Source organism: Neolamprologus brichardi, chromosome 15 (assembly GCF_056152115.1).
Source record: "Neolamprologus brichardi isolate AB-2024 chromosome 15, ASM5615211v1, whole genome shotgun sequence".
Lineage (NCBI taxonomy): Eukaryota > Metazoa > Chordata > Actinopteri > Cichliformes > Cichlidae > Neolamprologus > Neolamprologus brichardi.
Window position 1 is genome coordinate 17,731,629 of NC_142118.1, and position 15,143 is coordinate 17,746,771.

The 15,143-nt window shown below is 38.4% G+C and overlaps 1 protein-coding gene across 12 annotated transcripts in view; it reads left to right on the plus strand.

Annotated features, from left to right (window-relative positions):
• The window catches only part of dtnba (dystrobrevin, beta a), a 46,024-nt gene that overhangs the window by 9,832 nt on the left and 21,049 nt on the right, over window positions 1–15,143 (plus strand). For 7 of the 12 annotated variants that reach the window (XM_087851981.1, XM_087851984.1, XM_087851985.1 and 4 more), the window contains 8 exons: window positions 4,844–4,935; window positions 5,089–5,169; window positions 5,413–5,626; window positions 5,750–5,835; window positions 7,802–7,956; window positions 8,058–8,157; window positions 9,664–9,830; window positions 12,814–12,938. In XM_087851981.1, the coding sequence (XP_087708107.1) occupies window positions 4,845–4,935; window positions 5,089–5,169; window positions 5,413–5,626; window positions 5,750–5,835; window positions 7,802–7,956; window positions 8,058–8,157; window positions 9,664–9,830; window positions 12,814–12,938 (1,019 nt within the window). In that variant the 5' untranslated portion in view covers window position 4,844. Of the gene's footprint in view, window positions 1–2,904; window positions 2,974–4,843; window positions 4,936–5,088; window positions 5,170–5,412; window positions 5,627–5,749; window positions 5,836–7,801; window positions 7,957–8,057; window positions 8,158–9,663; window positions 9,831–12,813; window positions 12,939–15,143 lie in introns of all 12 variants that reach the window. The other 5 variants (XM_087851982.1, XM_006792735.3, XM_006792732.3 and 2 more) reach the window with 1 other exon arrangement.

Below are 15,143 nucleotides of genomic sequence, written 5' to 3' on the forward strand. Positions count from 1 at the left end.
TTACTCCTATACTTTGATCTCCAACTACCAATAAAGATAACTGGGTGAGTCAGGGCTGAGGAGGTAGAGGCTGTCAGCAGTTTGATCCCTGCACTGAGCAAGGCTCCCTTTTGGGACTGTCTGTTCCATGTCTATGAAGCCTGACAGTAGTGAGTATTTCTTCTTTGGGTCATCAGAGAGTCCTAGCAACATACATCACCACCAGGATACAGAGTGTGTGCTCAGAGTAATGTGTTTGTTTCCAAAAAGCTCAGCAAATGTTAGCGCTAATAAAACACCAGGGTGCAACACCAATGTGCATCTCCACCCACACAGAAAAGGAGCAGCTGTAAATACTCTCCAGGTCTCTTCTCTTTTAAGTTCTTGCCCCCTCTACTTTAGGAGTTCAAGTATACAAAGTAAGGTAATGAGAGCCCCTACTCTGTTAGTCAACACTTAGCTTTACAAATCAGTAATACAGGTATTTACTGTAAAGACACTTTTATTTTGCAAACAGACCACTTCAGCAGTAATCCACCATGACTTTAGCTTCTTTGTTTTTGGTACCTAGTTTTGTATATTACATTTTCCCTCGTGTTCAGCCTTTTGTGTCAAGTCTCTGTGATGTTCCACTTGTTGGTTTATTTCCTGTTTTATTTTGCCATTTTGTTTATTTCCCTTGTCTGATTTTTCTGTGATTAGCTTTAGCCGTGTTCCCCTCTTGTTTCCTCTTCCCTCATCACCTTGTGTATTTGTTGTGATCATTTCCACTGGCCCTTTTTTGAGTTGTCCCACTTAGCTGTGCTGTTCCTACTGTTTTTCCCAGTGCTTCCTAGTGCCTCTTTTTGTTTCTGGACTGACAGTTGTTCATTTTAAGCAATAGAGACTTAACTTTATGTTCAACCTCTGCCTACCACTGCATTTGGATCCTCTATCTTCCACCACACCTCTCACAGCTGAATCTGATAGTGTTAGCTAAATTAGCACTTCAGTACCTTTGCATTAGTCACTGTTTAGAATAACGCTTTTGTAATGATAATATTGGCTGACAGAAAATGAAGAAAAGCATAATAGTTCCCCTTTAAGGCAGAGGTGACCTGTGACCTCCATTTCATGCTATTTCTGACTGAAGCAATGTCATAGTTTCTGTTACTGATGCTGCTACTCTCCACATGCATGCACATAGAAGGGTGGGAAGGTCCGAAAACAGAGCCATGCCATGAAATATAAATCACTGCAGGTGGAAATAGCAGTCCTGTTTTGACTAAAGGGGTCCTGACACAAATAGTGCTGGAACTGTTTCACCCACCAGCCTACTGTATTTAATTCAGCCTTTATTTTACGATGTCGGGCTTATTCTGCGAGTACACAAGTTCAGTGACCTGGGTGAAAGTTTGTTTAATATCAGAGTTTTGTTTTAAACAAATCTGAGTGGATTCCCTGTGACTTAACTTTGTACTCTGAACTAGTGATTAGGAAAACAACAGCTAAGCTATTTTTATCCATTTTTTGCATAGTTATGGTTAATTGCGGGAAGCATAATTATATCTATGATGATTTAAAGGTTTTAGAGTTAAATTAGGAGCACAGCTCACAGACCAAATGTTCCTCTGTGTCAGCTTTATACATGCAGACAGACAGACAGACAGGGTGTAGTTATCACCAAGGCCAGGCTGGAAATAACAGTTTACTCACCAGGAGAGTCCACTGTGGTAACTGAGGAGCTGGTGAGACTTTTGGAAACAGTCACAGTTCTGTTTTTGGCTCATGCCTGTGACCAGTGAAAAAAAAAAATCTGTTCAGTGAAGTCATTAAACTTTTAATTTACCCTCAACAGCCACCGATTCAGGCGCCTTGCCCTTGGATATTGGAAGCTAAAGATATTTCTGAGGTAAATTAAGAGGTTAATTAAACATATGCTGCTTTGAGAGTCAATTAACAGTCATTTTACAAGCAGAGATGCTTAAAATTTAATGGTCGCACATTCTTACTTGTGATTGGATACTAAATAACTTTGTAATTTCACTCTTGGTTGGACAAAATACACAGTTGGACCACCTGGGGATTTAGTGCATTTGTCATGCAGTAGTAAACAAAATTATAAAGGTCTACCCTCTTTCTATCAAAGTAGGAACAGATGCCAAAACAAAATAGCTTTTACTTTAAATGGCTCCTTGTGATTTTCCAGGTTTTTACTGAACACGTTTGATAGCTTTATCTGTTTGTTCTGGGACCATGTGATCTCCACAAACTGTCGCATGCATCCATTGACTTTATAAAATTTGTAAAAAGGGATGTAGCCAGTCTGGAGCTAGTCTGAAGCTAATGCGGTCCCTTAAAAACTGCATTCTGTCTAATGGCCAGCAGGGGGCGACTCCTATGGTTGCAGAGCAAAATAGGTCTGTTTGTATAGAAGTTTACAGGGTAAAAAAGCCTTTAGGTTCCTCACTCTGAATTTCCTCACGACTTGTGGGCTTTGTCACTAGTTTTAGGTCGTATTAATGAAGTGGTTCCAGAGTGTAGTGATTTACAGTATGGTGTAACAAGCGTAAGACCCCTAGTTTGATCCTGGGACTCTTTGGGGTTGGGTCAGGAAATGTATCTGGCATTAAAAACCTGCCAACTCAAACATGCAGAGCTACCTGATTTGGTGACCCCTTGTGACTAAGGATGATTATCCAGGGTATGGTCATTGTGTGAGCCCATAGACATTGCACTAAAATGCTTTAAAAATTTGTCAACGCCACAACGCTCCTATCTCTACTAATTCGGTGTCCCGAATTAGTAGAGATAGGAGCGAGGAACGGTTCTGCCTATTTTCATTTTTGTTCTGTTTTTTTTAATCTGCTCGAGTAGCTTTGCATGACTCACAGTTTGAAAGTAATTCTTATTTATCTTACACTAGAACCTCTTTTTTTTTTAAAGATCATCTTCCCTTTTGGAAAACTTCCTTCTGATTGGTTGCACCTTGTAAACAGAAGGTTTGATCAGCAGGTGGGTGTGGTTTCTGTGAATCTGAGATAACCCTATTAAAGGTTATGTCCTCTCACTCACTCACTCACCCACCTCATACACAGCTAAGAGCAGAGAAAAGGAGGGTTTAGAGCAGCTTTTGGCTCAGGGGAATTACTTGTGAAAGCTCTGACCTCATTAGCTGAAATGTTTGGTATCACTCAAACACTATATGACAGAATGTTGTCACTTTAACAGACTTGTAAAGACGGCAGTGTCTTACAAGGGCTGCAAGTTACACATATACTTGACTAACTTATATCAGCCTGTCTGAGTCTGTGTGAGACAGAAGTAGCACTGAAACAACAAGTTTTAACTGCTGCATAAACATGTAAATGTGTGTGTGAGAGACTAACTGGAAGGAGGGATCCTTCTTTTGTCTGAATGAAGCATGAAGTCTCCTGGGAAGCTTTCAAATCCTCTCTGGAATGTGTGTGTGTGTGTGTGTGTGTGTGGCACATTTGAACAAGGAATGCAAATATTTGTGTGTGATTCACTTTTGTGGTGTAGTGTAACTGTTGCCATGGTGACCCTGTCCTCTGGTGATTTCTTTGTTACCTGACAACTTCTTTCTTTCTTTCTTTCACCTTATTTTATTTCCTTTTTACGTCCTCATGTCTTTTGTTCTTTTTGTTTAATTTCTTTGTTTCTTTCTTTCCCTCTCTTCCTCGCTCTTCCCTCTGTATCCTTGTTTAATCCTTGTTTAATTGTCCTTGTTCAGTGCCAGCCTACAGCTCAGGTTTCATCAGCTGCTCTCGTTATTAAGTTTATTTACCGAGCTCTCAGCTCATCCTCTGGTGGCCCTGAACTTGACTGTCTGGCTCTAGTTTTTGTTTGCAGCTGGGAGTGTCTGCATGAGTCTCATGTGTACACAGTAAAGTTACAGTATTTCGTTATATTAAACCAGTTGTTTCCTGTAGACGTAGTCGGTTTTCTAACAGGTCTAATACAAAAAAGAACCCTGATGATGATGATGATGTTGTTTAATGTTTTTCTGTGAAGACCATATGTAGAAATGTGCGGAGTTCAAACCAATTCACATAAAATAAGAAGAAAGAACATTGATGGAAATCAGAAATAAGAGCTTTGAGAGCACTCTGATACACTGTAGCAATTAATTTAAATTAATTTAGCTTTTAAGTCCATTAAATGTATCAACATAATCTTTTTTAAAAAAAGAGATAATTGGTGCACAGAGTGTAAAGACGCTATGTTATGATCTTTAGAAATGGTTCTTAAAAATCCGCCCATTCATGTTTTTGCAAGACACCGTGATGTCAGCATCACCTGTATATGTTAAACATGTATGTTAAACATGTACAGGTGCATTACACTGACACAGATATCTGTGTATTATTGACGGGCTATTAATAAGCTCAATAGTTGCACAAACTTCTGGGTCTTTACCATATATTAAGATATATTGTCAGATTATTTATTTGAAATTCTCCAGGGCATGAATAGCAGAAACACCTGGCCAGAAGTCCACTGAAAAGAAATATTTTCTTTGCAGTCTGTCAAAATTTCAGAATATTAAATCAGTTTTTACTCAAATTTACTTCAAGGTAAAATAAAGCTTCAGGGAAAATAACTAAAAATTGGGTAATTAATTTGGAGTTGTCAAGTTGAAATTTTGACTTGCAGATGGCAAAATGTGTTTGTTTTTTTTTTCTTTTTTCAGTAGCAGAAACAAGCTTCATTAGCTATTCGTGTAGATTTTCTTTTAGCTAATTATCTTGTTTTTCTTGTGAGTTACCCGTTTTTGTAGCTCTATGTTGTTTAAAACTTAAACCCTTTATAACCCTTGTTGTGTACTGAGCATTTATTGCGATGTTTTGTGTGTATTGTGCAGGATGGTGATGGAGGAGGGGGGGCAGAGAGACAGAGGGAGGAGAGCTCCAGCGACGGCGCAAGCAGAGGAGAGGCGGATTTTCCTGGAGCTCGGTGAGCGAGTTTGAGCCTTCGTTTAACTCCTAAATGTTTCTTCAACCATGTCAACGCTTCCTTAAAAATAAATATACCTTCTTAAATAGATCACACTAGTTGCACTGAGACTGAGGAGAGCTATTTACTGATGCTGTGTTTCTTCTTCGACAGGGGAGCAGAACTTTGATGCCATTTATCTGTCAACATATCGAACAGCCTGCAAGCTCAGATTTATACAGAAGAGATGCAACTGTGAGTCAGAACTGGCCTCGTTTACAACAGAAAGATGCGTTATTAAAATGATCATGTGTCAGTTCAGGCTGACGTAAAAGGGAAAATTTTTACATTGTGACATATTATTATAATAATAAAATGAGTGCATGAGTTTTTATTGTAAATAGTGAAGCATTGCACATCTTTCAACACCTATCAAACGATAAAATTCTTAAAGTTAAAAATAATTTAAATACTTTGACTTCCTTCCTCTTCTTCCAGTGCATCTCATTGACATTTACAATGTGATCGAAGCGGTGCGGGATGCTGGTCTAAACGCAGTAGAGCTGAACGCTGGCATCTCTGTGACCAGACTGGAGAACCTCGTGTCCTCTCTGTTCAACCAGCTCAGCAAACGCCTGCCCACCACACACACCATCAACCCGCAGCAGAGCACCATCCTGCTGGTCGAGTTCTTACTGGCTGCCATCGAGTGGTAATGATTAGGAAGTGGCAACAGTGAGATGTGGCCCTCCACATCCTGTTGTTGCCTTTAAATGAGTGTGTCTTTGTCATAGTTTCACAAACGTCATCACACATGCTTTTGTTTGTGCCGCAGTGAGCCGGACAGCCGTCTGACAGTTTTCTCTGTAAAGGCGATGCTGGCCACTCTGTGTGGAGGGAAGCTGGTGGATAAACTCCGCTGTGAGTACCAGTCGATACATCACAACAGACACGAATCATTATCATAATTATTACCCCAATCTGCAGTAATAGTTTGGTGTGTGAGGAGCACATGTGTGTTTGCTTAAACCACAGTATTTATAGTAGCGTGAACGTCACTCAGTGTGCTTGCTATTTTCTGCCATGTGCTACATATGAGTCAACTCAGTTTCTTTTGTACAGCCCATGACATGAAAACCTAGAAAACCGTGGGGGGAAGTCACTGACATATTAAAACAAGTGAACAAATAAAAATTCAAACTATACAAAAATTTTTAAAAAACCCTGTAAAATAGAGACTGAGAGAAAAAGAGGCAGAGCAATATGAGACGAACACAGATGTGATATTGATGGATAAAGGGTACATCTGCTCTGCATAAACCTGATCACTTATTGTGGTTTAATCTGCCAGTTTGTACAGTGGAACTGTGTGTTTGGCCATGGTGACCCATACCATGAAGCTCCTGGTGCACAGTTTCTGTGCTGATGTTAATGACAGAGGGGGTTTGGAGCTCTGCAGAGTCGGGAGAGCCTTGGTTACTTTTATGCACCATAAACCACAAGTGGTTTGACACTTTATAACTGAGGTGCTGTGGATCTTAAACATTTTCACTTTGCAAGGATGCCACTTTGAGGAGGGATTAAAAACAGGTTTGTTACAACAGTGGCATCCTATTATAGTACCATGCTCAAATTTAATGAGCTCTTTTTTTTTTAATACACTTACAGCAGTGGGACTGAAAACACCTGAATTCAAAGATTAAAAAAAGAGGAACAGCAGAGTATATAAAGTCGATCCCCTGCACATTTACTTTCTGAATGATTTGGATCATTTTAATCTTATTTCCAGCTGCAAACTGTCATTGTAGCAAATGATGTTCACTGTGAGAGGTCGACCTGATTGCTGATTGAAATAATGAATTCTATCTAGGTTTTCTTCAGGCTGTGGTGCACACAGTCATGTTAAAGTGGAACACAATACTTTTTTTGTTTATAAATTGGAGTTTTTTTATATTATGATGAAATCCTAAAACAGGGGTTGGGGAAGGTTTCTTAAAATGAAAAAAAAAAAAAAAACTGCATCAGTTTGCGCCAACAAGTATTGCATGATAAGAGTGGTTGTCCAAAATGTTCATTTTATCCAACTTGGAGATCTGGATCACTGACAAAGGTGTTACCTGTGGTCTGTCACAACACATCAAAGTAAGGTGGTTAATTCATGCAGATGCACATCTTTGTATTGTGAGTGCACAGACTGGTGATTGCACTTGTTTTTGCTAAGTGGATGGTTCACTAAGCTTTCAGAAAACTTTATTAAGTTGTAAAAAGCATATCCTCGATGTGGCCTAAAGCATTTTAGTACAAGCTTTGGTACAATTTACCTGTAGTTATATTTGTTTTTTACAGGAAATCTTTTATTCTGTTTATATGTTGCATATGCGCCACCTGGTGGATGAGAAATATCAGTGCTGCTGTTTGCTTATGCTTATTTACCTTCACTTGCGTTAGGGTCAGTCAAATTTCCAAAAATGTACCTGCTAACCTAATCAAACTCAGCTGATTTTATTTTTTAAAGAACTTTAGTAAATTTAATGAAGCCATGACCAATTTTACCTTCACACTATGAAAATTGTCCATGTTACATGGAGTGGGCAATAGAAAAAAGGAAAAAAAAACCCTGAAAATATCATGTGCACCTGTACTCAAGAAGTTTTGAAGTCTCAAAAATGCTTTAAAAATTAAATTAGATTTAAGATTAAATTAAAAAGCTCCAAAGTTAAACAAAAACTCAGCTGAGAGAGTCTGGCTTTTATGACACTCACTGGTTTAATCTGCCACACTTACTGGTTAAAGTCAAGGTTAAGGGAGCTACTGGGGTTTGGACATGTAGTATTTTAAGCTGCCTTCTTCATTTTTTGTGTGGTTGTGTGCACGCGCGTGTGTGTAGATGTGTTTTCTCAGGTATCTGACTCCAACGGTGTATTGGTACTATCCAAGTTTGATCAATTTCTGAGGGAGGCTCTCAAGCTGCCCACTGCCGTATATGAAGGGCCTTCCTTTGGCTACACACAAACCTTAGCACGCTCCTGCTTCCCCCAACAGGTAAACACACACACACACTCACACTCATTTTAACTGGTTGAAGGCGAAACAGCCTCTGTGTTGGTTCTGTGCTCATAAACAGTCCTGCTCTTATTTTGTAGAAGAGAGTGATGCTCAACATGTTCCTGGACATCGTGGCCGACCCTCCTCAGTGTCTCATTTGGCTGCCTCTGATGCACCGCCTGGCCAATGTGGAGCATGGTACAGACACTGTTGATATAATGCAAACTTTCTAACAGCAGACCTGGTTTATTAGCAGAAATTTACTTGCAAATAACCCTCCACCAAGGCAATATTTACATTTAACAGAACAATATTACATTTGACATATATTTATTTTATTTTCTCTTTTTAAACATACGTTAAGAGGTTTGTTGTGCAGTAAAAGTCAGATAATGGTGGAATGACACGTTTATTTTTATTATATATGTAATATGTCGGAATAGGTAATAGATAATAGGCACTGATTTGTAAGTAACTGCAAATGAAGAACTTGAGCTTATTATATAATATTATTCTGCTGCATATTTTTAACTAACTAGGCACATTATTCTCTTTCTCTTTATATTACTTCCTTTAAAAACATAATGATTACACAATGTTTTGAGGTCATTTTGAAAGAAACTTTTACAGAAATGCAAAAGTGAGGTCAGAGGTCATATGTGACATAATATTTAGATGCAAATGATAATGGGGTATTTTGAGTCCCACTTAAACCAGTATGTCATCTCACACATGGTGCCAATATAAATAAAGGTAGGCAACTTTTAAGCATAATTTAAAAAATACATTTCATGGAATTTGACCTTATTTGACCCTGAAGAAGAGGTTAGAGGTCCAAAGTAACCTAATATTTAGAATCTCCATATATCAATCCCTATATGTACTGTACTTTTACTGCACTACAAGCCTCTTAAAGTACAATACATGTTGTCAAAAAGGTTTAAATAGCTCCGTATAGCATTATTATCATTTTAACCTTTAAATCAATCGACTGACTTTGAACAAGAGGTCAAATCTTTATATGCTACTTTCTATATGTTGACCATAAACGCTACATTTGTAAGAACCATAGCTTCTAAGCTATAAGGGTTTTTTGTTTGGTGGTTGTAAGACGAAATCTAATGGATTCCTAACACGACTCCACTCAACTCACAGTTTTATCAGAATTCATTCAAACCTTTTGAGTCATTGTGTTTACATCGTGTTTCACCTTTTGCCTGACGGTGTGAACAAACTAAGCTAAATACTGGAGGGGAAATATATAGAATTATGCTAAATGTGTCACCTGTTTCACCCCAATCTCTCCTCAGATGTTTTTACAAATTAAAAATAGAATTGTGCTAAAAAGTGCTGCTACCTGCCTCAAGTGGAAACAGTATTTTTGTTTTAAAAAAAGGGTAATTTTGTTAGTGCCAATCAATGTTCTGTATCCAGAAAGTTAATTAGCCACAGATTTGGCTGGTGATTCACATCAGTGCATGGGAACAGAAAAACACTGTGCTCCACTCCACTGTGCAAAGAACCCTTTGTCATCCCTTATGTTTTTATCGTGCCTTTAGATATTGTGCACTCTTTGTAAAGTCAGGTCTTGGATGTAAAATGGATTTTATTGTGGTAATAACTGATTATATGGAAATAAAAACCACTGTACAGTGTGCTCTCTCTTTCTCAATGTCCAATGCTTTTTTTGTTCCCCTCTCTCAGTCTATCATCCCGTCTCGTGCTCTTACTGTCGGAGCAACGGCATGACGGGCTTCCGCTATCGCTGCCTCCGTTGCCGCAGTTACCAGCTCTGCCAGAACTGCTTCTGGCGTGGCAACACCAGCGGCTCGCACAGCAACAAGCATCAGATGAAGGAGCACTCTTCCTGGGTGAGTCACAGAGCGGTTACTCATCCATCACAGCAGGGGGCTCTCGCTGTGCGGAGGCGCATCTGGACTCATTTGTAGTACAACTGGGACACTTTTTTTTTACTTCTTTCCATTACCGCACAAAAGCTAATGAATGAAAACAAGTTAGAATTCATGTGATGTTTCCTTTTCTTGCGCACTGTAAAAGTAATAATAAGTAATGCCTATAAGTACTTTATGTTTTCCACAGTTGGCTGAAAAACATTTAGCAAAAATATTTAATTTCAGTGAATAATTTCATTTATTGAGCAACAGTTAAAAAAAAACAAAAAACAGATCATTTGTAAAATAGTTGCAAATGACTACAAATACAAAATTATTGTATTTCATTATATTTATGTTTTTTTCCCTCTTGAGAAATATTTAAAACAACTGTGAAATGATCAGGACCCACACAGTGTTTGAGTGTCAGTCGTAGCACCTTTATTTTGAAAAACAGTGTCTTCCACTACTTCGACACCTTGTGTTCGACCGGGAAGCCAGCTTTCCAGTGCCTTCCCACACCACACACAGCACTCCTTCCCGGCTCCAGACGCTAAAAAGGGGGAGAGCTCATTAGTTGCAATCCCTCTCACCTGTCCCCTCCAACCTCCCGGCACCACCCTATGAGATTACCGTACCACCCCTCCACTGCAGCAGAGCCAAAGACCACACCCCTGCCACAACAACATAATAACACTGGAGGCTACATCTACATAACAATAGCATTTTACAACATTAAAATTCACAGTGGACGCAAATGTAATTGTGGCGTCCGTTAGTGCATTGGTATTCTTTGGAGCTTGAATCCATCGTGTATCATAATTGACATATCGCAACCACTCAGTGTCCTGTCAATTATTTATTAAATATGTAAATTGTTAATAAATGGTACTACGTGAGGAAGTCGGGAGTGCCAGAGAGGTATGAGGGTGATGCAGGACATGGATGAGGACACCGAGACCGGAGGGACAGATGGGTTCAGGGTGGGAGTGGACTACATTGGCTATCGACTCTGAGCCCTTTGTTGTTTGCAGGCTATGATGTTTGCAGACAACATTTCAACCTGTAGTGAGAGTAGGAAGCAGGTGGAGAGGTGGAGGTATGCTTTGGAGAGAAGAGGAATGAAATATGTGTGAATGAGAGCGAGACAGGTGCAAAGGTGAACGTGCAATTAGTAGAAATAGTGAAAGTTGATGAGTTTAAATACCTGGGGTCAAACATCTAAAGAAATGGACAGTGCATAAGAGAGGTGAAGGAAAAGGTGCAGGCTGGGTAAAAACATGAGCGTCAGAGCTGATTTGTGACAGAAGAATCGCAGCGAAAAGAAAAGGAAAGGTTTACAAGGTGGTAGTGAGACTTGATCCGATGTAGGGTTTGGAGATGGTGGCACTGATAAAGAAGCAGAGCTGAAGATGTTCAGGTTTTCATTTGGAGTGACCGCGATTGAAAATGAGTACAGCGGAGGGACAGCTCAGGTTGAGCAGTTTGGAGACGTAGTTAGAGGGTTTGTGGAAAAAGGAATTTGAATATGGAGTTGCCAGGCTCTAAGTTCAGTGATACAAACACAAGGATCTATTCAATTTGAAAGAAACATTCAGGTGCACACTTCACCTGCTATGAATTTCTCAAAATCAAAGATGATGCTTGTACACATGTGCAGAGAAAATTTTTTATTTATTTATTTGAGGTGTTAAAACTGTTCCCCTGTTCTAGCCGTACTCGCTCTACCCTCATTTTGGTATAAAACAACCTGAACCAGTCACATAGCCTCCTGGGAAATGTAATTGGTTTCAAAAATAAAAGCACACATTGTAAACACACCTTGATAATTGTGGGCAAAGGGTCAGTAGCTAAATGCAGGTGTATACATACCCAAATATTTATAGCTTCATACTCAAGCATGATGTATTTATTTGAAGTGAATCGGATAATTTAAATAAAAGTTTCTCTAGCCTGAAGGAATAAATGTTTATAATGAAGAAATTATGTATTAATAGAAGGAGATATAGTTGTTGAATTATTCATCAGTAAGTCTTTGGCATAATTTTTCTTGTTAATGTTTCAGTTTTAGGTCTAAAGCCTCTAACTAGTGCAGCTCCTGCCTGTCATCATGTAACATTATATACTCATTGTAGCTCAGGCTTTACATATATTTACATGTGATTTTCTGTAGGACTGGGCTTTGTGCTTCATTTTTATTCTCAGTATATGTCCTTTTCTTTCTTTTTAACAAAGACACCCAACAGCAGCAACCTGAATGTGGTTCATGGGAAAACAGATACCTGATTTTAAGATTTGTGCTCAGGAGTTAAGTGTCAGTGCATTTTCAGGTTAAAAAAGGGCCTTTGAAGGGTTAAATATGCACATAAGCACATGTACAGTAAAGCCCTTGAGATTCATTAAATTATCTGTCAAATAAGTTGCACAGCTGCACTGTGGTGGTCTAGAAATTACACCAAAGTGGTGTAAGGGCTGACAGAGAAGGACCCAAAAGCAGGACACGGAGAGTCAGAATAAATGCCCGTAAAGCCAGATCTTTAACCCAGACAAGCAGAGATCATAGACAGGAAATACACAAATCCTGGGAGACTACAGAAACTCAAAACCAGTACACAAGGCAATACACGAGAAGATAACAAGTGAACACAACAGATAATAACAAGAAACATGAGAAGGATCAACAACAATGGAAATCACTAGAAGCCTTAAATGGAAAGAATAGAAAGTGATCTGGCAGTGAACAAAGGGAAACTGGGAGTACATATATACAAGTGAGTGATTAGCTAAAGGGCAGCAGTCTGTTCACTACGTTTGTGCTGCAGTTTAGTTAGCAGTAATTAGCAGGTATCTCTGTTTTCGATAAGTGCTAAAGTTGATTCTTTAAAACAGGCTTCACACATCTACTGCACTCATGCAGTGTGGGTTCATTAACTGATGCTTGTGTGTTTGTTTTTGTGTGTAGAAGTCACCGGCGACAAAGATCGGTCGAGCCCTGAGCAGGACTCTGGGCTGCGTGTCGTCTAGGGAGCCGCCACACCCAATTTACCCAGAAGAACCCGAGAGGACCCTTAACCTCGCCAACATAGTGTATGATATGTCCTCCCAGCACTCACACATTTATTACACTAAATATCAAAAAGCTAAATGTTACTGAAATTTTCAACAACCGCTTTTTAATAATGCAGGTTATTCCTGTCAGATCAGTGCGGTCTTACTCAGTGAGGCACAAAAGGATTCAGCTTCTATTCTATTCTATTCTATTATGTCCCCTTTGGTGCCAATTATCCTGTCACTCAGTTCACCTCATTAGGATGTTAATTTAACATACAGTGATAGTTTCAAGGTATGGAGGCCTAAAACTGACAAAGTATATAAGTTTCATTACACTTGCCAACAAAAATATCAAGGTATTTAAAAAAGTAATAATAATATGCTTCTATATTTATTTGCTTTTGTATGAATTGATTCATTTACTGGCCTGTATGACAGTACTAACCTTATTATTTTAGATTAGCACACTAAAAAGCTATATGTTAAGTAAACTTAACCTTGTTACATGCTTTACATAAATGCAGGAGAAAAAATAAATGCTGTCAGTCATACACACCACCTTTTATCAGTCTGTTTTTTTTTTTTTAATTAGGAACATCTTAGGAACCGCAATTGATCTTTACATGGTGTCACTTCTCATTGGTCTGCCAAATACATGCATGTGAAACAAATACCTCAGAAAGCGGTTTAATCTTCTGATTTTTGCACAAAGAAAAATGCACTATTCTCGTAAAACTCAGATAGCACAGGATGATATTGGAACGCATCCCACTGGAGTTACCTGGTCCGAAATAAATCCCTTGATTTTTACAAAAAAGTGGAAACATTTCTGTTAATCTGACCCTTTTGGAGCTTTTAATGATAAGGGTTTTTTTTGTTTAGCTTTGTTTTTTTGCATAAGACTTCAAACGATGGTGAAAATGGGATAATTGATTTACAGTGTTGTAATGTATGGTTGACGTGTCTGTTGAAATGATGCTTGACTTCTCATGAGTATTGTTGTTGTTATTAATACTTTTACTTTTATTAGTTTTTTGCTGTTGTTGAACAGTAAAAAACAAAAAGAAAATAGAGAAATTGTTGGAAAAATGTTAATAGAAAATAAAGTTACTAAATAAAATGAAAATTTAAACCATGGGAATAAAGAAATACAAAAATTAATACAAAATCTAGTAAATTTAGAAGCAAATTAAAAGTGTCAGTTAACCAATCTATACATGTATGTTTAACATTTTCAATTCATTTGTTTATTTTGGCGCTTTTGAGCTTCCATATTGAGAGCCCTTCACTACTAATCAATCTAATTGATGTGCCTGTATAGTTTGGTTATGATTTTGGACTGTAAGTATTGAACCTGGTGCCAGTCAAACTGTGTGATGGTAACGTTAACGACCTTTAAACTATTTCTAAAACTTATTCTAGATTTGACATAATAGGCTTACAGGAGATCTGTGTGAATAAAGCTAAAAAAAATGATGACTGTATGACTAACGCTAATATTACTCGATTGCATATTATTGAATTCATGTGTATCTACCCTGTAAAATAGACCTCTGTAGTGTGTAAAATGTTCATATTGCTTAAAAAGAAGATTGTTTGATTTTTGCATTGAATTTATTTCCAAAAAAGCCTTGATTTGCTCATTTTTTGTGCCCAAGTTAAATGCCTGCTGGGCTGTACAGATACTATTGTCTCTTTGTGCCTCTAAAGTCACTGAAGCTACGGAGGAATATTCACTATGAGGCCGCCTCGCATTAAATGGAACAAAAAAGATTAAGCTTTCTTGTAGCCGTGATGTTAATGTTTAACAGTTAAACATTTAAACACTTTCACAATAGGAAGTGAAACATCTACAGCTTAAAAGCTAACTATTCGAACTACAAAATTTTACATTACCTAGAAAACTCAGATAACATAAATCAAGCAAAAGTCCCGCCTCTGTATATCCAAACGCTTCGGTTGCTCCGCCCCCTGTGGCGTATCGGCATTGTTTAATTTTCCACACTGAAGCCGACCAGGTCGTCACAGACCTGCAGGCGTTAGGCTCATACTCAGGCCAGCACACACAGGCTGAATTTAGCGCGGGTGTGAGTATGCTTTTTTTTTTAAATGCCGTTTCAATTTCAGACTTAAAAATGTGATTATTCATAGTCTTTTTAAAATGTTCCTCTGGATGTGCCCTCACTCCACTTCCCTCTCTTACTTTCTTTTCTCTCTCCCTCGTTTGATCTTTGGCCTGTC